Here is a 24,271-nt window from a genome sequence, read left to right as displayed (position 1 = left end):
GCAGAGCTTGGACTGCAATACTACAACTTACCACTCTGCACCACAGGGCTCTTTATGCTGAACATACAGTGATGTAATATCGGGTCGACCACTAGAGGGAGCAAAATGTGTGGAACGGAGGTGGGGCGGTGAGGGAACCCTGAAGGAACAGGAATACACAAACAAGGAAAATGAGGATGCAGAAAGCCCTTCTAGAGAGTTTGAATCCTTTACAGTCTGGCTCCAAGCCTGGTTATAGTACTGAAACAGCCTTGGTCACTCTGGTGGATGACATGTGCTGCTTGATGTCGCAGCAGCTTCAACTGTATCATTCTGAGCCGACTTTTGAGACCGGGAGGCACTGTCTTGTGGTTGTTTTGGTCTCAGAAGATGGTGTTGGGGACCTGCTGCTCAGCTCCTTAGCCTCTGGGGTCCTTCAAGTTTCTGTCTTGTCCCCTATGCTCTATGTTAAACATCTGAGTGAAGTCAGCTGAAGATCTGGGCTGGGCTGTCACCGGTATGTGGATGACCTTTAGTTCTGTCTTGTGCTTCCAATGGATCCCAGGGAGGTTGTGCCAACCTGAAGCAGGATCGTTGGAGGCTTTTTGTTTAATTTGGCATTCCCTTACTAACCCTGCTTCCTGTTTATGTTTTCATTGCCATTTTGACTTACGTGTGTATACGGATTTTGAAAAGTTGGTTTTATTGTCTTTTTAATTGTGCGCTGCCTGGAAGAGGCCGTAACTGGGTGGAAAGGTGGGATAAAAATGTTTGAAGTAAATAGCTAAATAATAAAAAAGTAACTGTTCCAAAGTAAACATTTGCAAATCGATCACAAATTCATGCAGTTTTAGAAGCCCCCTACCCCATCTGACCAGACCGTTTCCTCCCTGAATAAGATCCATGTTCTGTGATATATGTCACACAGCAGCATCTCAGATTACTGAGCCTTTTGGTTTATAACAACATAATATTCTCCTTCCCCTATCTGCACCCATGTACATCTATATGTCTGGCACCGGAGTACAAACACTTCATGCAACTGATGAAGTGGATTATGATTCGGGAAAGACTGTGATTTTTTTTTTTTTTTGTAAAGATGCTACCTTGCTGGATTTGCTGAGACTGAATATCTTTGTGCTGTTCTTCTTGAGAGGACAGTTCTGTCTGGTGCCAGTGCTCGGTTTTTTTGCCCAGGGAGAGGTCTGGTATTAAGGGTATTGCTGAAGTCTGCCTAAAACAGACTTTTAATTCTCTCTCTCTGATTTTAAGATCCAGTCACGTATTACACAGCCCTGCATATCGCAGTGCTGCGGAACCAGCCGGACATGGTGGAGCTCCTGGTGCAGAGAGGGGCGGACATTAATCGGAGGGACAGGGTAGGTTGCGTACCAGGACTGGGGGCCTGCTGACTTTGCGGGGTTGGGGGGAGGGTCACAAATAGTCTCTGGTCAGGGTTCTCATGCTCAGGTCCGTGTCTGTGATGGGGCGTTTTTGGAATCCTGCTTGCTTCCTCTCAGTCAGAAGTTCAAGGGTAAATAGTAGATTGATGGCAGACAAAAGGCATCACTTATTTGCACAGCCCGTGCGTTGCTTGTGGAACTCACTGCCACAATCTTGGATGGCTTTAAAAACGACATACTGTTGTGTATTGCTTCTGAATTTGTCTGCCTTACCTAGTTGTACATTTCTGGCTATATATAATATTATTATTAAATTTTAGTTTATTTTGAAAAAATGTTGTAAAATAAAAGTTTAGAACAAAACAAAAAGGACAAATTTGTGGAGAGCAAGACTCAGGAAAGGAAAGGTCCCCTGTGCAAGCACCAGTCGTTTCTGACTCTGGGGTGACATTGCTTTCACAACGTTTTCATGGCAGACTTTTTACGGGGTGGTTTGCCATTGCCTTCCCCAGTCATCTACATTTTCCCCCGCAGCAAGCTGGGTACTCATTTTACCACCCTTGGAAGGATGGAAGGCTGAGTCAACCTCAAGCCAGCTACCTGAAAACCCAGCTCCCACCAGGGATCGAACTCAGGTCATGAGCAGAGCTTAGGACTGCAGCTTTCACCCTCTGCACCACGGGGTTCTTACTAAGACTCAACAGAGGACGAATTTAATTAATTAGGTTTATTTATAGTTTCCCGTTCTCCCCAGTGGGACCCAAAGCTGCTTACCTCACTCTCTTCTCCATTTCATCCTCACAACCACCCTGCGGGGTAGGTTAGATCGAGACAGTGTGACTGGCCCAAGGTCACCCAGCAACCTTCCATGGCCAAGTGGAGATTTGAACCTGGGTCCCCAGATCCTAGTGTGGCGTTTTAACTACTACACCCTGCTGACAATTAATTCTAATGGCTAAGTGGAACCTCCATGTTCAGGAGTGGTATACGCTGAATGCCAGTCGTAGAGAGGCTTGGGCGTTGGGCCTCTGCTTGTGGCTCTTCTGGGGGTATCACTACGATTGGTCTGTCACCAGCTTCTGACCATCCCTGGACCAAGGGATGTCCGGCTTGCCTCGACCAGGCCCCGACCTGGTGCGATTTATTTATTTAGGATTTATCCCACCCTTCCCACAAAGTGGCTCAGGGCGGCTCACAACAGAGAGTCAACATAAAATTAGACTAACATTTAAATATATAAGCATTAAAAACCTTTAAAACATTTAAAACATTAAAAACATTAAACATCACAGCAGAATATATAACAGGAGTCTGGTAAGCTACGTTTAGTTTCTCATCAGTTAGGTGTGGGCTAGCCGGAAGAGGGTTGTCTTGCAGGCCCTGCGGAACTGAACAAGGTCCCGCAGGGCCCTCACCTCCTCCGGCAGTTGATTCCACCATGTAGGGGCCATAACAGAGAAGGCCCTATCCCTGGTGGATTTTAGGCGGGCTTCTTTTGGCCCGGGGATAGCTCCCTACGGAGGTTCGGGTCCTCCCGGATTTGTTATCATTCCAGAGGGCCTGTAAGACGGAGCTGTTCCGCCAGGTCTATGGCTGTGGCGGACGGATGTCCTTACCATCTAAACTGGCCCGCCTGCACTGACCTGTCCACACCATCCATGCCGCCTTAATGTGAGCGGTGGCTTAATCGCTTTAATTTTAAATTGTTTTAACCGTTTAAACTGTTTTAATTGTTTTAAACTGTTTTTGATTGTTTTATTACGTCGGAAGCCGCCCGCTATGGGAAAGGGCGGCCTATAAATCTGCAAAATAAAATAAATAAAATAAAAAATAAATTTGGAAGGTCACTGCCAGTCTAGGGTGTACCTTGAGATTCTGTTCCATCAGCATGATCTTACGGTAGAAGCAGTGAGATAAGCCAGTGTCCTTGTGGCAGCCCCGGAATAGGGAGATCTGCCTTTCCAGCACTGGTGCTGAAGAGGCCTGTGTGTTGGGGGAAGAAGGGTTGTAGAGGAGGAACAGTGTGGCGTAGTGGTCAGAGTGTCAGGCTGGTATCTGAGAGACCTGGGTTTGAATTTCCACCCTGCCCCCAGAAGCTGGCTGGGTGATCTTGTCTGGTCGCAAACACCCAACCTGGCCTCCCTTTCTGTGAGGATAAAGTGGCAGGGAGGAAAAGTATGTGATTTCCTTTTGGATCCTCCTATTGGGGGGAAAGGCAGGATATCAACAAGGTAAAGACAAAACACAATTCATGCTTTCAGGAAGCACCCCTAGGGTTCCAGAGACCATATTATTGAATCACTGGAATGTTAAAAAGGTAGACAGACATAAAAAAGAAATGGTTGTTTTATTATTTTCTGTTGCCAAAACCCTACTAGCAAAAAAGTGGAAAGATGCATATTTACCTTCACTCCAAAGTTGGTACAATAACATCTGGGAATACTTTATTTACTGTAAATTAGCTTTTGGTTGTCATTACTCCACATCATCGTTAGCATGAGAAAAAAAATTATAACTCCATGGTATCCAGCTGTTGCTTTTCTCACCCAACAGGATGTCTTACCGAGCAATGCAGTGTATAGTACTTGGATTTATTTTTAAGAATATCCCTCTATAACATATTGTTGTTTATTTCATTAACACCTACCACTGTATGTAAATTTTGAGTATATAGCTTTATTAACTCCTTTTGAATTCTGTTATGTTTGCAAACAAATTTTGGCTTTGGACAGTATTTACTGTGACACTGTGGTCGTCAGAATCAGTCTTTCATTAAAAATATAAATATTTTTTTAAAAGTAAAAAAACCCCAAAATGCAGGTCTGTCTGTTGCAGTGGAAAAGAGCGACACTCCAGGAGCACCTTCGACTAGCAAATGTTGTGGCAGGAGATGAACTTTCACAAGTCGCGGCTCACTTCTTCAGAAGTGACTTCTTTCTAGCTGCGTCTGAAGCTCCTCCCCCGCCATCAGTGTTAGTCTTTAAAGTGCTACTAGACTCTTGCTGCATTCTGCTACTAGACTCTTGCTGCATTCTACTACCAATAAATGTGTTTTGTTTTCCTGCTTTACAAAGTGACCGTCTCACCGCCCTCAGCGTCCTGGCTCCAGAATAAGCTTGTTGTCTTTGAGCCGCAAGGAGTGGAACCAGGGGTGCAATTCTAGCAGGAGCTGCTTTGCATATTAGGCCACACACCCCTGATGTAGCCGGTCCTCCTGGAGCTTACAGAAAAGAGCCTTGTAAGCTCTTGGAGGATTGGCTACATCCGGGGGGTGTGGCCTAATATGCAAAGGAGATCCTGCTAGAATTGCACCCCTGAGTGGAACGTTCATGAAGCACCTGCACGCAAGCATAATATGGCATACAAATAATGTATGCTTGTATACTGCAAACTGGTCGCATTCTGGGACTACCAGTTTGGCTGTGTTAGCACGAACAGTTGAGGGAACAAACCTGCTCCGGGAAAGTTTGCAGTCCATCCTCTGTAAGTGAAAGGGAAGTCTAGCTGGCCCTATGGACAGGAATAGTACAGGGGGGCACGCTGAGAGTTGGGAGCTGAGGGCTCTGCAACAAAGTCGTCTTTTTCCACCTGAGCAGGTAAAGATACTGCGCTTGTCGGTGGCGTAGCCCGGTTTTCTGCTTTCATGGGTGGCACAGTGACTGAACTCGAAGGCACCCAATGAAACTGATGGGCAGCAGATTTAGGACAGACGAAATACTATTTTACACAGAGAGCGATTAAAATGTGGAACTCGCTGCCACAGGATGTCGTGATGGCCACAGGAATAGACAGCTTTCAAAGGGGATCGAATAGATTCATGGAGGAGCAGTCTGTCAATGGCTACCAGCCGAGGCGGCTGAGGGGAACCCCCATACTCAAGAGGCACTGATCCTCTGGATCCCAGAGCCAAGAGGCAACATCAGAGGAAGGCCTATGCCCTCTGTGCCCTGTCGGTTGGCTGCTGTGTGAGGCAGGAGGCTGGACTACTGGTCTGATCCTGCAGGGCTCTTACGATAAGCTTGTTCTTGGAGGGCAGGGGAAATCAGGCAGCAGGGAGGCCCAAATGCTGAGAGAAGCACGGAGCACCTGCAATCTGAGCAACAGGCGCCCTGGAGGAGGTCAGGGGCTAATTTTTACGTGTAGGCTTGAGCTTACCAGCATATCCTTTGACTGGAAGACATTTCAAAGAACCACATCCTGATTAGAAGAAAAACGGAAGCTTTGTTTCACTTACCATGAAGCTTCTTTCTCGGTGGTCCTGGAGTGGGTCAGTCCTTACAGCTGGGAATGTAGCTCCTCCTCTTCCCGGATAGGGCCGGCTCAAACTTGATCCTGGAGGGGTGGGGCTTCTCCCCTGGTTTCCCAGTCACATCCAAGCCTCGCCTCCCATCTCCACTATTTAAAACAGGGAAGGAAAAAACATACCCCCCCCCCCCTTTAAAGGTTTTCCAACATCAGACTAGCCCTCTGTATTCAAAGACCTACATTAGGGGAGCTCTAAAAGGAACCCAGAAAAAAACAGAGGACCCTGCTCTCAGGAAGAAGCAACTTGCAGGGGGGGAAACGCAGCATAATGATCTGTCTGAACCTAGATAGATCTTGAGCAAAACGTCCACACCTGGAAGCTGCCCCCCGTCAACGGGTGGGTAGGGCTGACCCACTCCAGGACCACCGAGAAAGAAGCTTCACGGTTAGTGAAACAAAGCTTCTGTTCTCCGGTGGTCCTGGTAGTGGGTCAGTCCTTACTGCTGGGACATAACAAAGCGGTGCATCCCAGGGCGGGTTTAGCAGTTTCCCCAGGCAGACAGCATGCTACTGAAAGCAACCTCTGCTGAGGCCATCTTATCTATCCAGTAATGCCTGGTGAAGGAATGAATTAACTTCCACGTGGCTGCCTTACAAATAACTTCCAGTGAAGGAAAGGAACTACAGGTCACCAGGGTGGCCACTCCCCTCAATGGGTGAGCTGTAAAACTTTGGGGAGGATCTAAATTTTCAACTTTGTAGGCCTGCCTGATACAGCCCCTCAACCACCAATGTATGGTTGAAGCTGTGAACGGCTTCCCTAAAGATGCTGTCCTAAAGGAGAGAAGCAAGACCTCAGTGGATCTGAGTGGATTGTTCCTGTTTGGGCAGGACATAGAACCCAAGAACATTCAAACAGCGCCACTCTTTCGTTCTATCAAGTAATGGGTTATAGCAGAATGAAGGTGAAATTACGGGTTCTGATCTGTGAAAAGGGAATTAACTTTAGGAATAACCACCAGTGCTGGGCGTCACACAACCAATACGCTAAGCTGCAGAGTCCTGCGAGCCAAAACTCCACCCTGCGAGCCACCAACACCTGATGACTAAAATAGCCACCCCCTGTCTTATCAGGGTAGTGGAACTAAGGCTTTTCTCTAGAGCAGTCTATTAAAAAGGCCACCATGTAACTCATTGTGCTGCCAGTGGATCTAACCTTTATCTACATCCGAGACTGAAAGGACCTTCCAAGTGTTGCTATATACACTATTGGCAGAGACTCTGTGGGGGGCTAACATAGTGTGACCACTTGAGTGGTACCAATGCTATCTAGTTGTTGCCTCTCAACATCTAGTTAGTGAGGCTGAATATCTGCAGCTGGGTATGATACACCACCCCCTGCACTACAGGTCCTCCTACATCAGAAGTCTCTAAGAGTCTACTGCGGAGGGTCTGAACTGGACCCTTCTGAGCAAGAAGGAAGCAATTACTATGATCTCTGCTCCTTGTTCTGTAATCTACAAGAACAGTTTCTGGATAATCTGAAGTGGTGGAAAGGCATACAGAAGACCCCTTGACCAATCTTTGTTCAGTGGGTCTGTGCTACTGCCTTTTGATTCTGTAAACTGGACATGAATAGTTTCAGATGAAGATTGTCCTCTATAACCAAGAGGTTCACTCTTGGTGTCCTGAATTTCTGACACTCCTGTAGAAAGACTTTTCAGTTGATCATCCATTATGTTTGCTCTACCATTTGTCAACTCAGCCAGACAACTACCAAGTTGTTCTGATCACTGCATGAATAGCTTTTGGGGAATGAAGATGGTGCTCTGCCCAATGGATCAGTTGCCTATGTGCAAAGTCTGGACATGAGGCCCTCCCCAGTACTTGTGGACATAAGCTTTGGCTGTCCATCTGGACCAAAACATGATGTCCCTTCTGAATGTTCTTGAACCGCATCAGTGCCAACCTGATAGTACTCAGTTCCAGAAGTTTATGCTTTATCCTACTCTGGGGGAAACCAGGTCTCCTGAGTCATCTGACCTTGGAAATGTGCTACCTATCTCAACAGACTTGCATCCGTCATCACCACCAACCTCTGTGGACCCTCAGGGATTGTCCCTTGAGGAACGACCTGAGACCATCTGCCACCAGAGATCCAATCTGAATTTTACCAGAAAGTGCGGTCTCAGCACCTTTTTGTGTGAGATCTAGATCTAGGGACCTAGAAGGGGAGGGGGAACTGCTGAGGGTAAGCACGAAAAACCTGGTCCATTGGAGGATCTCATACAGGGACCCTCATATGTAGGAGATGGGCCAGAAGCATCAGCTCTATGGAATTCACTCCCATTACCTGTGGCAACCTGTGAATTTTTGGTATCTTTATTGTGAGAAGAACACTCCATCCCGAACAATGCCGATCAGAACCCCTAGGTGAACAATCACCTGGGTTGGAAATAGAGTGGACCTCTACATGTTGATGACAAAGCCATGGTCTCTCAGGACCTCCGTAAGTCAACTGTAAGGACTTGAGAATCTGATCCCAGGAGACCACCTTAACTAGGAGGTCGATTGGAAAGGGAAAATGGTTCAGTTCCCTGCAGCCACAGAAAGCTCTCAGGGGAAAACTAGAAACTTAGTGAAGAAAACCCTAAGGGGAAGACTTCAGACCCAAAGGTAAGTCCAGTATTGAAAATGAAGTCTGTTATATGCAAATCGAAAAAATCTGCAATGGCCTGGAGCTATAGGAATGTTTAAATATGCCTCAGGTAGATCTATGAAGGCCATGAAGTCCCCCTGCTGGAAAGCAGCCACGATGTCCTTCTTCTGAATTTCCTGGTGCCTACATGTTAATCCATGTAAAATCCTGTCCTTTTGTGGACTATGAGAAACACTGTGATTGTTACTGAAAAGACACAAGTTCTACAGCTCCTATGTCCAGTTGATATAGAAAGGCTGGCTGGAGAGGATTGTATTTGTTTGGGAGATCAGTTCTTGGGAACTTCCAGGAAAATGGCAATTACACTTTATCCCCAGTAAGCTGGGTACTCATTGTACCAACCTCAAAAGGATAGAAGACTGAATAAACCCTGAGCCAGTCACCTGAGCCCAGCTTCTGCCAGGATCGAGCTCAGGTCGTGAGCAGAGCCTAGACTGCAGTGCTGCAGCTTACCAATCCATGTCATCAGGTTCTTAAGCTGGTCACAGACCTGTGCCACCGGAATGCAAGCCTCTGTAAATGACCCACCAATTCTGATGCCATGCAGATTCGTGGCATAGTCACACTGAATTTGTTTCTTAGTTCCCTTAGAAGCTTGACCCTGTTTGCCAGAGAAGGAAAATAATGACCTATTCTCTCTGGATTTGTGCTGCCACTTCCCTTTAAAGGCTTTGTTGTCACCTGGCCTGGGATCACATCTGTCAAAAGGAATCACAAAAAAAAAAATGGTTAGCACCATTGAAAGAGACTGTTGCCACTTTAGCTCTTGTTGCTGGGACAGCATCCCAGTATCTGGTGCTGTTCACGTTGGTCAGGTCTGCTCTAGTGAAGGGAGAGCATGTGACTGAGTCACTACAGAGATTTCCCAAAGTCTCTCAGGGACCCTCTGAAGGACCTGTTCTGTCTTTTGGCATGCCACCTGTGGCCATGGGGAACACTGTCCTTTGGCACATTACCTGTGCCCATGGGGGGCACTGAGAAGGATGCAAAACAACTGATAGGATCATCCACTGCTGGAAGTCTGGATTTCTTGGAAGCTCCTGGTATGAGAGAATAAAACTTAGCAAGAAGAAGATTTAGCCTCAGGTTGCACTGGCTGTTTCATCCGGCTTCATCACTGAGTAAAACCCCAGCTGACAGAGGCACCCAAGGTGAATTTATTCCCTGACCTTGGCAGTGATTTTATCAGAGCCCTTGGGAAATTCAGCATCCTCATCTATTATCCCATTTGGGGTATAAGAAAGGTCCAGGATTGCCAAGACTTCAATGAGAGTCTAATATAAACTGCCTGGCTGCTAGGGCAGGAGGCAAAATCTCTTCCTCATATATTTCAACTTCTCTAACAGAAGAGAAAGCTGAGGACTCAGAACCCCCTTTTTGGTCACTGAACAGAGGACTGCAATCCCTGGGGGAGGCTTTAATTTGTTTTGTTCAACTCTCTCTTTTAAAAAAAAAATGGGTTAAAGAATTTACCCACCCCTTTTCTTGGGCTTAGAGTCTGACTCTGTCTTTGAGCACTTTTCCCAAAGGTCTCAAGAATCCTTCCTGATACAGCCTACAGCCGTGAGGATTATTGGCTTTGACACCTTCCCCTGAAATATCCACGCGTTGACTCTCAAACTGAGTATCATTATTGGATGAAGGGGGATGTGGCAGTAAGAATGCAGCTAGAATGCTGAGTCCTCCACGTTGAGTCTCTGGGCTGCAACTGAAAAGTGAAAGCAGCTCCTCAGCCTGAAGCCTGACTCCCTCTAGGACCCAGGGGCTGGTTCAGTATAACGCAGCTCCTAAAATGGCCGCCTTTCCCTCCTTTTTTCTCCTTGAAGGCCTGCAGCCTGAGGGGAACAATGGGGCCTCATTACCCAGGGGAAAAAAAACCCCTCCGGCTCCCAACCTCACCAGAAGGAAGGGAGGGAGAACGTTTTCTTAGCCATTTGCCCACCAGGTTCCCTTTACAAATGAGTAACACTGGGGCCCAGGCAGAAGAAGAGGAAAAATGCTGGATCTGTGCCCAGGGCACAACCCTGCCTTATTTGCAGGGTGCAGCCTTGGACCTCCACCGGCTCTGAATACATCATCTACACCGGGATTGATGAGGTCTCAGCCTTCTGGGGTAGCACCATATTTGCAGAGTGTAGCCTTGGACCTCCACCGGTTCTTAATAAATCATCTATGCCGAGACTGATGAGGTCTCAGCCTTCTGGGCTAGCACTATATTCGTAGGGGGCAGCCTTGGACCTCCACCGGTTCTTAATAAATCACCTATGCTGGGACTGATGAGGTCTCAGCCTTCTAGGCTAGCACCATATTCGCAGGGTGCAGACTTGGACCTCCACGGCTCTGAATAAATCATCTACGCCAAGACTGATGAGGTCTCAGCCTTCTGGGCTAGCACTATATTCGTAGGGTGCAGCCTTGGACCTCCACCGGCTCTGAATAAATCACCTATGCTGGGACTGATGAGGTCTCAGCCTTCTGGGCTAGCACCATATTCATAGGGTGCAGCCTTGGACCTCCACGGTTCTGAATAAATCATCTACGCCGGAACTGATGAGGTCTCAGCCTTCTGGGCTAGCACCATATTCACAGAGTGCAGCCTTGGACCTCCACGGCTCTGAATAAATCATCTACGCCGGGAGTGATGAGGTCTCAGCCTTCTGGGCTAGCACCATATTCGCAGGGCGCAGCTTTGGACCTCCACTGGCTCTGAATAAATCATCTACGCTGGGAGTGATGAGGTCTCAGCCTTCTGGGCTAGCACCATATTCATAGGGTGCAGCCTTGGACCTCCACGGTTCTGAATAAATCATCTACGCCGGGACTGATGAGGTCTCAGCCTTCTGGGCTAGCACCATATTCACAGAGTGCAGCCTTGGACCTCCACGGCTCTGAATAAATCATCTACGCCGGGAGTGATGAGGTCTCAGCCTTCTGGGCTAGCACCATATTCGCAGGGCGCAGCTTTGGACCTCCACCGGCTCTGAATAAATCATCTATGCCGGGACTGATGAGGTCTCAGTCTTCTGGGCCAGCACCATATTCGCAGGGTGCAGCCTTGGACCTCCACCGGCTCTGAATAAATCATCTATGCCGGGACTGATGAGGTCTCAGTCTTCTGGGCCAGCACCAGATTTGCAGGGTGCAGCCTTGGACCTTTACCGGCTCTGAATAAATCATCTATGCCGGGACTGATGAGGTCTCAGCCTTCTGGGTTAGCGTCCCTGGGTGACGCAGTTCCAGAGACTGCTGCCGACTCTGCCGCTCACTTCTGAGTCTCCACAAGTGTGGGATCATGAAGGAACCAGCCAGAAGGGATGCTGGTGGCAAAGGCAGGAGCCAGTGAAGCTCCAAGACCACTGAGAGACCAGCCTGTGGTTTCAGTATCAAAGGAGCCATGCAGCCGGCTGCTGCAGCGAAGAATGGGATACCAGAGAGGCTTGGGTGCCTGTCTGGTTCCCTGGTCGCCTCAGTTTCTTTCTTCTTATCAGGATCTTCGAGCTCAACAGTGCTCAAGCCGACACATCCTGCTTCAAGGGCAAGGCCGGTAAGACTTGGAAACTAGGGGATAAGCCCCTCCCCTCCAGGATCAAGTTTGAGCCGGCCCTATCCTGGAAGAGGAGGAGCTACATTCCCAGCAGTAAGGACTGACCCACTGGCGGGACCACCGGAGAATGAAAGGGTTTCTGTCCTGCCAGTGAACCATTTCCTCTCTCAACGCCTCCCCCCTCCCCGCTCTCATTAGATTCACGAAAGCAGCCCCCTGGACCTTGCTAGCGAAGAGTCAGAACGTCTCCCCTGTCTGCAGCGTCTCCTCGAACTCGGAGCTGATGTCAACGCAGCCGACAGACACGGTCAGTGCCCGCTTGCTTTGTCTTTCTCTTTACTTCCCATCTCTCCCTCTTGGCCCCAATTTTGGGATGAATATGCCCACATGGAACAGAGCTGGCACACTCAGCCTTATTCACCTTCAACGTCTGTTGCGCTATATCTACAATGTTGTGTGTAAGGGCTACACGTACACATTCGTGCTTGACGTGGAGAGAACGTGTCATGGCCCCCGTTGACGTGATGTCCAGCATTTTGTATCTTACACCCTCCTCCTGTGGAATTGTGGCACTGTTTGTCTTTGATGGGCAGTTTATATCTCTCCCTCCCTCCAGGAAAGACCGCACTGTTGCACGCTCTGGCCAGCAGCGATGGGGTTCAGATCCACAACACAGAAAACATTCGTCTCTTGCTGGGAGGAGGTGAGGTTACACTTCCCCCCTTTCCCTCCTCCCCCAAACTCTGCCGTTCCTTCTCTTGGAAGCCCAGATTCTGCACTGGTTATCACATGAGCACCTGAAATGATAGTTCTCACAGGGAAGGGGGCTCAGGGATCATGATTGAGAAAACGCTCCTTGCATGTAGAGATCCAGCAGATCAGGGAGCTATCATGGGCACAACTGTTCTGTTTTGTGGGGTGGGATATGGAGGAATATCTTATCATGTCACACACCCCTCATCCCAAGTGATGCACCTTTGTGAAGCAAAGACTTTGTGCCCATGGCGTTGCAAGAGAAGCTTCCCCCTCTCTCGGGGTTAACAGTGTTAAGCTGCGCTGTTTCATTCCACCCTGATCAGGCTCTCTTGTGTACAGAGGTCTGTTTCAGAGTTTTGCATTCAGAGGCTTTTCATTGCTTTCATGGGAGGAACGGTGACTCAGTGGTAGAGCATCTGCTTCATAAGCAGAAGGTCCCAGGTTCAGTCCCTGGCGTCTCCAACTCAAAAGGGTCCAGGCTAAAAGGCGTGAAAAACGTCACCTTGAGACCCTGGAGAGCTGCTGCCAGTCTGAGTAGACAATACTGACTTTGATGGACTCAGGGTCTGATTCAATAGAAGGCCGCTTCATATGTTCATATGGGCTTTTCATTGGCCAACCTCGGTGCCCTGAAGGAGATTCAGCCTCCCCCCACCACCACAAATCCCTGGATGGAGGTTAGCAGCCCACTCCATGCATGTACACACACACACACACACACACACACACACAGAGTTTGTAATATTTTACCCCAGAACTTGAAACATGGCTTGAACCATTAAGACCAAGGCTCAAATCTTCATTTGTATGTAAAGGTCACTGGTCTGTGTTGGGCCAGTTGCTCCTTCAGGCTCACATTAAGAACATCAGAAGAGCTCTGCTGGCTCGAACCAGTGGTCCAGCTAATCCAGCCTCCTGTCTCACACGGTGGCCAACCAGTTCCTCTGGAGGGCCAGCCACAGGGCAGAGAAGCTGAGGCCTTCCCCTGATGTTTCCTCCTGCCTCTGGGATTCAGAGGTTTAGTGCTTCTGGGTGGGAAGGTTCCCCTCAGTCACCATGGCCACTGATAGACCTCTCCTCCATGAATCTGTTGTGCCTGCCTCTCAGGACAAAATGGAGAGGGGGAGCATGACGTACATCACTCGCATCTCCTCAGAGGACAGTTGGCATAGTTGATTTTTAAAAAAGACTCTGTGTTCTCTATCTTCAGGCGCAGATGTCAAGGCCACCACCAAAGATGGCGACACCGTCTTCACCTTCATCATTTTCCTCCTGGGGGAGATGGTGGGAGGGGACAAGGAGGAGGCCCAGAAGATCAGCCGCTTCTGCTTCCAGGTCACCCGGCTGTTGATGGCCCACGGTGCTGATCCCAGCGAGTGCCCCTCCTACGAGTCCCTCACCCACCTCTGTCTGAAGAGCTTCCGCCTCCATTTTCCGCTTTTGCGCTTCCTCCTGGAGTCGGGGGCCTCCTACAACTGCTCCCTCCATGGGCCCTCGTGCTGGTCGGGCTTCGATATCATCTTCGAGAGGCTGTGCTCCCACATCAGCGAATCCGAAGAGGACAGCTTCTCCGTCGACCTCCTGCAGAAGGCCGAGACGGCGCTGGAGCTCATGACAGCCAGCTCGCCAGCCATAAAGCTGCCAAGCAACTTCGAGGTCAACCTGAGCAACTGCCGCTTCCACAAGGAGAGGATCAAGGCCCTCTTCTGCTCTCTTAAGCAGCTGGAGCACTCCCCGCCCACTCTGAAGCACCTCTGCCGCGTCCACATCCGCCAGAGCCTTCAACCTTGGCCGCTGGACATCAAAGTCAAAGCTCTCCCGCTGCCGGACAGACTCAAGTGGTATCTCCTGATAGGCCACAGCAGTTCCACGGAACAGGATGTGTGAGTTAAGTGGGGCAGAGCATGGACTAGACGCCTCATCACACACACAAAACATAAGTTGTGGGGTGTGCCAGCATCCTGAAGATCTTCATTCCTAGCTCAACTGCCTGCCCAGCTGGTTGGTCTTCACCAAATTCATAAATTGTCACATCTGGTGGTGACCCTCCAAAACCTCCTGTGAACATCTGGCCTTTATTCCGTTAACAGAAGGATATGCATCATTCCCTGATGGAACAGAATCTGGTACTAAACCACATTATCACGGGTAGTTGAGGGAAGGGAGGTCTTCCTTGTCAGGTGGATCTGTGCCTTGACCAATGAGAACTCAAACCAAACTTCACGGGACGGAACTCAGCTTGAACAATCCTGGCCCAGCTCCCTCTTGGGATTTCTGGCAAACCAGAATGTTCAGCACTTCCACTTGGCCAATAAAATTATGTGTCTGCACCAGTCAAGATTTGTGAGGGTCTGTTTTTGTGTGTGTGTGTTTTTTAAGGAAGTGTTATCAATATCTGCTGATAAGCTGGGTTTCTAGGCTACAAAGCCATCTCCTGAAGAACCAGTTTGCTGTAGTGGTTAAGTGCGTGGACTCTTCTCTGAGAGAACCGGGTTCAATTCCCCACTCCTCCACTTGCAGCTGCTGGAATGGCCTTGGGTCAGCCATAGCTCTTGGAGTTGTCCTTGAAAAGGCAGCTTATGTTAGAGCTCTCTCAGCCCCACCTACCTCATAGGGTGTCTATTTTTTTGGGGGGGGGAAGGTAATGGAGATTGTAGGCCACTCTGAGATTCAGAGTAAAGGGCAGGGTATAAATCCAATATTATCTTCAGGCAACACTCGCTGCTGGGTACAAACATCAAGAAAGTTGTTAACATAAATTGCAGGTTCTTCTGAGAGAGGATTCTTGTCCCCTTGAGGATGTGTAAATGAAGAAAGTTGGGGATGGGGGGGGGGAGACATTTCTGGCAGAGATACAGCCCAGTTCTACTGTAGCCACTCCGGGCCTCCCATCTGTGTGGTTTCAGCTAATTTTGCTGCTGCTTAAACAAAATTGCTTCTTGTTGTAAAATCCTAGTTGAGGCTTTTTTTGTCTCACTTACAGTGGCCCAGATAATTTTAAAACTAGGCGTGGTTGTCCAGGTTGAATGGCCTTTTTTAGTAGCTGCTGTGGCGAGAGCCAAACCCTGCAGCTTTGGTATCCCAAGAGCTGCTGAGCAATACTCCCTCTAAGCTGTGGAGCCTTGTGAGCAAAAATGAGTTGGGGTGCTGCATAAACGAGTTTGCTCCAGAGCCAGCCTTCCAAAACGAAGACAAAAATGTGTGAGCTGGAGGCTTAAAAACTGTGAGCTAGCTCACTAACTCAGCTTAGAGGGAACATCGCTGCTGAGTCATCTGCACGTTCGGACTTTGTTCTGCCGAGCATCTTTGGTCTCTCTTCCCCTGGGCCCGGATCCTAGCAGCCTGCTCCTCTGAACTGCCTAATACTCAACAGGAGTCATGATGCTATATCAAAAACTGTTACTCCAGCTTTAAACCTTCCCCCGCCTCACGTTCCTAGAGAGCAAGCAGAGCAGCAAAGTATTGGTAATGCAGAGAGTAAAACATCCTGCTTTATCACTGGTAAATTTAGGAACCCTAGAAAGATTTCTCAGCAGCAGCCTTGCGAGGTCTTCCCATGACGGAGAGAAGGAATTTCTGAAGACCGCTGCAAACCAAGCGTTGTACCCGCCTGGTTAGGACAGGGGAGAGGGGAACTCCCAACAACACCCTAACCTCACTGCTCTGGCCCACTGTAAGGGCAGAGTTCCTCCTAGATTTGTTCTTTGGATAGCTATTGACTGCCCTCGGAAGAGGGTGTCAGATGTTTCTCTGCATGAGAAACTAGTGCCACTAGTGGAAAGGGCGGGATACAAATCTTAACTAAATAAATGAGGCCCAGATCTGGACCGGCTTCTTTCTAAGCACAGAATAACAACTCAAAGAAACATGTGCATGAGAGAAACTCAAACTCTTACCTGAACTAGTGTTAACCGTTGCTAGATATAAATATGCAACACATTGAATTCAGCAAAAAAAAAATTATGCCAGAGCCCTTTGAAGTGTCCCATCTGCACATGTTTAGGATTCATGTTTGGTGTAGTGGTTAAGTGTGCAGACTCTTTTCTGGGAGAACCGGGTTTGATTCCCCACTCCTCCACTTGCACCTGTTGGAATGGCCTTGGGACAGCCAGAGCTCTAATAGAGAGCCAGTTTGGTGTAGTGGTTAAGTGTGCAGACTCTTCTCTGGGAGAACCAGGTTTGATTCCCCACTCCTCCACTTGCACCTGCTGGAATGGCCTTGAGACAGCCAGAGCTCTAATAGAGAGCCAGTTTGGTGTAGTGGTTGTGTGCAGACTCTTCTCTGGGAGAACCGGGTTTGATTCCCCACTCCTCCACTTGCACCTGCTGGAATGGCCTTGGGACAGCCAGAGCTCTGGCAGGAGTTGTCCTTGAAAGGGCAGCTGCTATAAAAAGCTCTCTCAGCCCCACCCACTTCACAGGGTGTCTGTTGCAGGGGGGGGGGGGAGGTAGAGGAGATTGTGAGCGCTCTGAGATTCATGGTATAGGGCGGGATTTAAATCCAATATCTTTTCCTCCTCCACTTGTACCTGCTGGAATGGCCTTGAGTCAGCCATAGCTCTCCTAGGAGTTATCCTTGAAAGGGCAGCTGCTGTTAGAGCTCTCTAAGCCCCACCCACCTCACAGGGTGTCCGTTGTGGGGAGAGGGAGGTAGAGGAGATTGTGACTGCTCCGAGATGCTGAGATTCAGAGTACAGGGTTAGATATACATCCAATACCATCATCTTCATGTCTCCCTACCCCACATACCTGTTCTGGGAAACTGGGGCACCAGTGAAGCAGCATCACCAGGTTAGCGATTGCTCATCCTTCTGTTCTTTTCTCTGGCCTTAAGATTGCTCCATACGTGGGGTCAGCTGTGCTCTTTGGTTCATCTCCCCTCACCCCCCCCCCCCACTAATGGACTCCACAGCATGAAGACGACGACTACAGATTTATACCCCGCCCTTCTCTCTGAATCAGACTCAGCGGCTCACAATCTCCTACATCTTCTCCCCCTACAGTGGACACCCTGTGAGGTGGGTGGGTGGGGCTGAGAGGGCTCTCACAGCAGCTGCCCTTTCAAGGACGACTCCTACAAGAACTATGGCTGACTCAAGGCCATTCCAGCAGCTGCAGGAGTGAGGAATCAAACCCGGTTCTCCCAGATCAGAGTCCGTGCACTTAACCACAAAAAGAAGTCGATGATGGCAGATTTATACCCCGCCCTTCTCTCTGAATCAGAGACTCAGAGTGGCTTACAATCTCCTATATCTTCTCCCCCAACAACAGACACCCTGGTGAGGTGGGTGGGGCTGAGAGGGCTCTCCCTTTCAAGGACGACTCCTACGAGAGCTATGGCTGACCCAAGGCCATTCCAGCAGCTGCAAGTGGAGGAGTGGGGAATCAAACCCAGTTCTCACAGATGAGAGTCCGCACTCTTAACCACTACACTAAACTGGGAATGAAAGGTGTTGTGTGTATGTGTTGTGCTGTAAATCAGAAACTACATGTGAAAACTGCACACAAGCGCTTCCTTATTCTGAAATTCCACTTCAAACTCTGGCAGGTGGAGCAAGATCGGGACAGAACAGAACAGAACGGGAGCAAGTGGCCCACCTGCTCTAGCCCCAGAGAGCCAAACTAATTTGGGGTGCTGAACCTCTGGTTCTCCCTAGGAGGCGGAGGACATCTTGGGTGCTTTCCCACCGTCCAATCAGGGAGGCAGGAATCAAAACTTCCTCTTCCTGTGGCTGTGGGGAACCACCCATCTCCAGTTCCTTTCCTGCCTCGACAGGGAGAGCATGTGCTTAGGATAGGTTCTATCCCTTTGATTGCTCTTTAAAAAAAAAAAAAAAATCCTTTCTTCCTCTTTCCCCTTTTACTTCTTTGCTCCTTGAGCTGTTCCTTACCTTCAACGTGAACTCCAGCCCTTATTTCAACCTTTGCAGCCCCCTCTGCGCCTTTAATTTTCTCCAGCCCGATTCTGGCTTCCTCTTCTGTTCCCCCCCCTCCTTCCCCCGCACCGAAGAGGAGCGACGCGCCGGCGGCCCCGGGCTGTGTTACAAGCCGCGGCGTGGAGTGCAGCAACAGCACCCGAAGCCAACAGATGGCGCGCAGGGCGAGGGACGCCTTCCTAGAAGAGGACTCGGCTACCAGCGCAGCGCGCAGAGCCGAAAGGCCGCTTTCCGGAGCCGGCATGACCGCAGGGCTTGCCTCGGCTGCCGGCAACGTGCCCTGTAGGGGCAGAACGCCAAGGAGCGAAAGAAAGCGGCGCTGGTCGTCTTCGGCAGCTGAGGAGGCCTCCTCAGAGCGCCGCCCTGCCCCCGGTGGCCATTTCGAAAAGCGCAAAAGGGCGCGAAAAGACGGCGACCAGCAAAATAACAGCCTCCAGGGACAGGGATCCTCGGATACCAACCTCCAGGCGGGAGACTTCGATTCCTTCGAAGATCAACCACAACGGGAGGCTGCACAGACCTTTCAGCCCCAGACGGGCTTGGGTAACGTACCCATGATGGGATCTTCCTTATTTGCTGATTTTCTAGACTCAATTAAACAGACTGTGGGGGCTGCAGTTAAGGCTGCCACTCTTAAGAGGCCAAGACACCCTAGCCCATCCCCTTCCTCCAGATCACCCTCACCCAAAAGGCCTAGGGAGCACGGCCTCCACTCTAGGGCCGCAAGGGGCTCCCTGGTCAGTGACTTCCTAGAGGGAGAGAGATCCCAGTATGGGGATCAGTCAGAAGAATCAGAAGAGGGGGAAAGGGAGGAGGGCGAATTCATCTCGGACGAGGAGATAGAGGGTGCGCCTGCACCAGAACCCTCCTCACGCTTCTTCAGGGCAGAGGAGTTTCAATCCCTCTTACCCAAGGTGCTGGCCGCACTGGACCTCCAAGGGTCTCCAGAGGACCAGGAGGCTACCGACCCCCTGACTAACCCCAGGAACAAACCCAAGGGGAACTCAGAGTTCTTCCCTAGGCACCGATCCTCTAACAGGATCTTCCCTTTCCCAGAGTTCTTTGAGCGCCAGCTAAGAGCCGAATGGGCAAAGCCAAGTACCAGCAGGCAGGTTCCCAACTCTATTAAGAAGCTTTATGAACTACCTGCCTTTGCTAATGACATGCTACAGGTCCCGTTAGTAGATGCACCTGTGGCAGCTCTACAGTCCCATGGCCTACTAGCAGAAGATGGCCAGGGGTCGATTAGGGACAACTGGGACAGGAAGATTGACCTGGCCCTGAAGAGGAGCCATGAGGCTACGGCCCTGGCAATCAAAGCTGCTGCCGCCAACTCTATAGTCTCTAGGGCGGCGATAGTGTGGATCAGACGTCTGTCTCAGCTCTTGCCGGAGGCAGATAGAAGGACCCTGGAGGGCACCAGCAGACTAATGCGGGCGGCTGAGTTCTCAGCAGATGCCTCCTTAGACGCTCTTACCTTCTCCGCCAGGGCGATGGCAGCTAACACGGTAGCCAGAAGGGGGCTTTGGCTTAGAGCCTGGCCAGCCGACGTCCATTCCAAGTCGATCGTTTCAGGATATCCCTTTCAGGGTGAGAAGCTATTCGGTGACACACTAGAAAAGATCCTCGTGGAGACGCGAGATAAGAAGAAGGCCATGCCTAAATTCCTGAGGCGCACCGACAGGCGAGGGTTCAGCTCCAATTCCTTTCGGACCCCATCCATCTTCCACAAACCGAAGCAGGAGTACAAGAAGTCAACCTGGAGCCAACCTAAGCAGGGTTTCCAGAAGAACCCCTCCCACAACCGATTTCAGAGGAACCAGCCCGATAGATCGGGCAGATTCCAGAAGGGCCCCAAGCCCAACCAGGCATGACTGGGACCACATCCCAGTAGGGGGCCGCCTGCTGCACTTTCATCAGGCTTGGGTGGAATCGCAGGCGGACTCTTGGACTCTAGAGATTGTCTCCCGGGGCTACCCGATAGAGTTCAGGCGTACACCCCCAGATCGCTTCATCATTTCCCCACTCCGCTCAAACCCGGAGCGGAGGGACATCACCCTCAAGGCAATACGCCACCTTCTGGACTCAGCGGCCATAGAACAAGTCCCTACGAAACAGAAATATCAAGGTGTCTACTCCATCTTCTTCACAGTTCCCAAGAGGAACGGGGACTGGAGAGCAATCTTGGACTTAAAATTCCTGAACAGAAATATCAAACTACGACACTTCAGGATGGAATCCATCAAGTCCATAACAGAGGCCCTGAACCACAGGGACTACATGGCATCGCTGGATCTGACAGAGGCCTACCTACATATCCCGATTCTACCCTCACACCGCAAGTTCCTGCGTTTCTGCGTAAAGGGCTCTCACTACCAGTTCAGAGCTCTACCCTTCGGGCTTGCAACGGCTCCACGGGTGTTCACCAAGGTGTTGGCGAACCTGATTGCACACCTCAGACAGAGGGGCATACACGTGCATCCGTACCTCGACGACCTGTTGCTGAGGTCATCGTCAAGGGAGAAAGCAGAGCAGGACTTAAGGAGCACAATCAACTGCCTCCAAAGACACGGCTTCCTGATCAATACAGCCAAGAGTCACCTTCGACCGACTCAGAGACTAGAGCACCTGGGCATGATAGTGGACACAAACCTCAAAGCCATCTTTCTCCCAGAGGACAAGATCTTAAAGACAATGACGTTGGCACAACAGGTGATCCAGGCGTCATCATCATCACTACTGACTCTAGCAAGACTCATGGGCCTCCTCATCTCAAACCTCGAGGCACTACAGTGGGGTCGGCACCACACCAGACAACTCCAGATGTTCCTTCGCCCCCACCAACTACACATCATGGAGAGACGCTCCATATCCCTTTCACTGCCCCCGGCGGTGAAGGAGAGCCTCAGGTGGTGGACCAAGGCCAGCAACTTACGCCAGGGGAGAGTCTTCCTCATAGAGGGGGAGCTGCAACTGTTCTCGGACGCCAGCCTCTCCGGTTGGGGGGCAACCCTCAACGAGATCCCAACACAGGGCCAGTGGTCGACCAGGGAATCGAACCTCCCGATCAACCTACTAGAGCTTCGGGCAGTTCGTCTAGCCCTCCTACACTTCCAGGACCAAGTCTCAGGCCAACACGTCCTAGTGCGAACGGACAACATAGCAGCGAAGGCCTACCTAAACAATCAAGGGGGGTCCAGGTCCAGCTCCCTCTACAGGGAGGCCGGAAAACTGTTCGGCTGGGCAGAACTTCATCTAAAGTCAATAAGAGCAGAACACATCAAGGGGGCGCACAACATGCAGGCGGACTGGCTCAGTCGAGAGAGCATCCAGGCAGGGGAGTGGTCTCTCAACAGGACTATATTCCTACAGATAGTGGATCACTTCGGCCCGCCAACCCTGGACCTCTTCGCATCTCCACAGAATCACCAGCTGCCCCGGTTCTTCACAAGGTACTTTCACAGTCAGGCGGAGGCCACAGACGCCCTAACATCCCCGTGGCCTCAAGGTCTCCTGTATGCCTTCCCGCCAATCCCGGTCATCCCAAAAGTTCTCAGAAGGATCAGGTCGCTGGGGGCAGAAGTCATCTTAGTTGCGCCCTGGTGGCCTCGGCGTCCCTGGTTCTCTTCAATCCAGCAGTTGTCGGCGGAGAAACCCCTCCACCTTCCAACCGGGCCGGACATGCTGCTGCAGGGACCAGTGTGGCACCCCCGCCCAGAATGGCTGAGATTGACCGCGTGGAGGTTGAGAGGAGATCGCTACTAGACCTAGGGTACACCAGCGAAGTGACGAATACCATCCTAGCATCCAGAAAGGAATCCACGACGCGGATCTACAACATGTCTTGGAAAGCCTTCCACAGGTGGTGCCGGAGAAAGAGTGTGGATCCATTACACCCTACTGTTCCTAGGGTGCTACAATTCCTTCAGGATGGGCTGCAGTCCGGCCTGAAGCCAGCCACCCTCAAACGCCAGATCGCGGCACTGTCGTCAGTACTTCAGCAGGTGGATGGTGTATCCCTGTCGTCTCACCCTCACATCCGACGGTTCCTTAGAGGAGCTTCCTTAAGCTCCACACCGCAGACTCATCGGTTCCCGACCTGGAGGCTGAACCCAGTGCTGACCGCCCTAACAGGTCCACCCTTCGAACCGCTCATGCAAGTGCCCTTAAAGATGCTTCGCATGAAGACGATTTTCCTGGTGGCAATAACATCGGCCAGAAGGGTCTCCGAGTTAGGAGCTCTGTCTACTAGGAAGGAGCTATGCGTGTTCCACAAGGACAAGGTCGTACTCTACCCGGATCCTACCTTCCAACCAAAGGTGTCATCCAGATTCCACCAAAATCAAGAGATCAATCTACCATCCTTTTGTCCGGATCCCAGACACCCCAAGGAACGAACCTGGCACACCCTGGACGTGCGGAGGGCGATCAAAGTCTACCTGATTAGAACAGAGTCACTACGTAAGTCAGACTCTATGTTCATCAATATCTCTGCACCCAGAATAGGGCAAAAGATGTCCAAGTCGGCCATTAGTTACGCCATTAAGCAGTGCATAGCGGAGGCCTACAAGGCCTTGCACCTCGAGGTTCCGCCTGGGATCACAGCACACTCGACCAGAAGCGCAGCCGCTAACGCAGCCTTCAGCAGGAACGCCTCAGTCGAAGAAGTGTGTAAGGCAGCTACGTGGTCGTCAATCTCCACCTTCGTTCGACACTACAAGCTGAACTCTTACGCGTCGGCGGATGCGGCCTTCGGTAGACGAATCTTACAGCATGTACTGCCTGAGTAGGGCGATCCCTCCCTAAGTAACCTACTGCTCTAGGAGCACCCAAGATGTCCTCCGCCTCCTAGGGAGAACGACCCTTGGCACTTACCGTGAGGGGTCCTTCTCCTAGGAGGAAAGGAGGACATCTTGCCCTCCCATCTATCGCCCTACCTTGGGCAGCTGAATTCTCCACTGTATCTAACTACATCTCTACCAACATTTGATGGTCTTCGGGCCTGGTCCCTACTTTTCCTATCTATAAAATTTATACTTTCGTCGATCGCCCATCTCCCTTATGGGCACCGACAGACTAATAGTTGTTGCTGTTTCACTTGTTAGAAGTTTTTTATTTTTATAGATACAGTTAACGTTATACTGCTGCTCGGAGTCACCCGAACTGAAGATGGGTGGTTCCCCACAGCCACAGGAAGAGGAAGTTTTGATTCCTGCCTCCCTGATTGGACGGTGGGAAAGCACCCAAGATGTCCTCCTTTCCTCCTAGGAGAAGGACCCCTCACGGTAAGTGCCAAGGGTTGTTCCCAAGACAGGTGGGCTTGAAGCTGCCCTCTGCCAAGAAAGCTCAGGGAATACCTGGGCCTCTCACCTCACGGCTGTTGAGAAGACAAAATGGACAAGTGATTAAGATGTGGAGTTTGCTACCAGAGACGGACACAGGCATCGACAGCCTTAAATGGGCAGGGTTTTTATAGCAGGAACTGCTTTGCAAATTAGGCCACACACCTGATGTAGCCAATCCTCCTGGAGCTTACAGTAGGCCCTGTAAGAGCCCTGTAAACTCTTGGAGGATTGGCTGCATCAGGGGTGCGTGGCCTAATATGCAAAGGAGTTCCTGCTACAAAAAAAGCCCGGCATATAGGTCTATCAGTTGCTACTAGTGATTAAAGAGGACCTCCATGTTAAGA

At 50.3% G+C, this 24,271-nt stretch overlaps 1 protein-coding gene across 2 annotated transcripts in view; it reads left to right on the top strand.

Moving 5' to 3' along the window:
- Positions 1–14,981, top strand: part of ASB6 (ankyrin repeat and SOCS box containing 6) — a 31,701-nt gene extending 16,720 nt beyond the window's left edge. For both annotated transcript variants that reach the window (XM_060251107.1, XM_060251106.1), the window contains exons 4-7: positions 1,252–1,358; positions 12,089–12,197; positions 12,507–12,593; positions 13,857–14,981. In XM_060251107.1, coding sequence (XP_060107090.1) covers positions 1,252–1,358; positions 12,089–12,197; positions 12,507–12,593; positions 13,857–14,533 — 980 coding nt within the window. In that variant the 3' untranslated portion in view covers positions 14,534–14,981. The remainder of the gene's footprint in view (positions 1–1,251; positions 1,359–12,088; positions 12,198–12,506; positions 12,594–13,856) is intronic.
- The last annotated feature ends 9,290 nt before the right edge of the window (positions 14,982–24,271 follow it).

This window comes from Heteronotia binoei, chromosome 12 (genome assembly GCF_032191835.1).
Source record: "Heteronotia binoei isolate CCM8104 ecotype False Entrance Well chromosome 12, APGP_CSIRO_Hbin_v1, whole genome shotgun sequence".
NCBI classification, from domain to species: Eukaryota; Metazoa; Chordata; class Lepidosauria; order Squamata; family Gekkonidae; genus Heteronotia; species Heteronotia binoei.
Note: the sequence above shows the minus strand (reverse complement) of the source record. Positions and strands in the feature narration are given on the sequence as shown.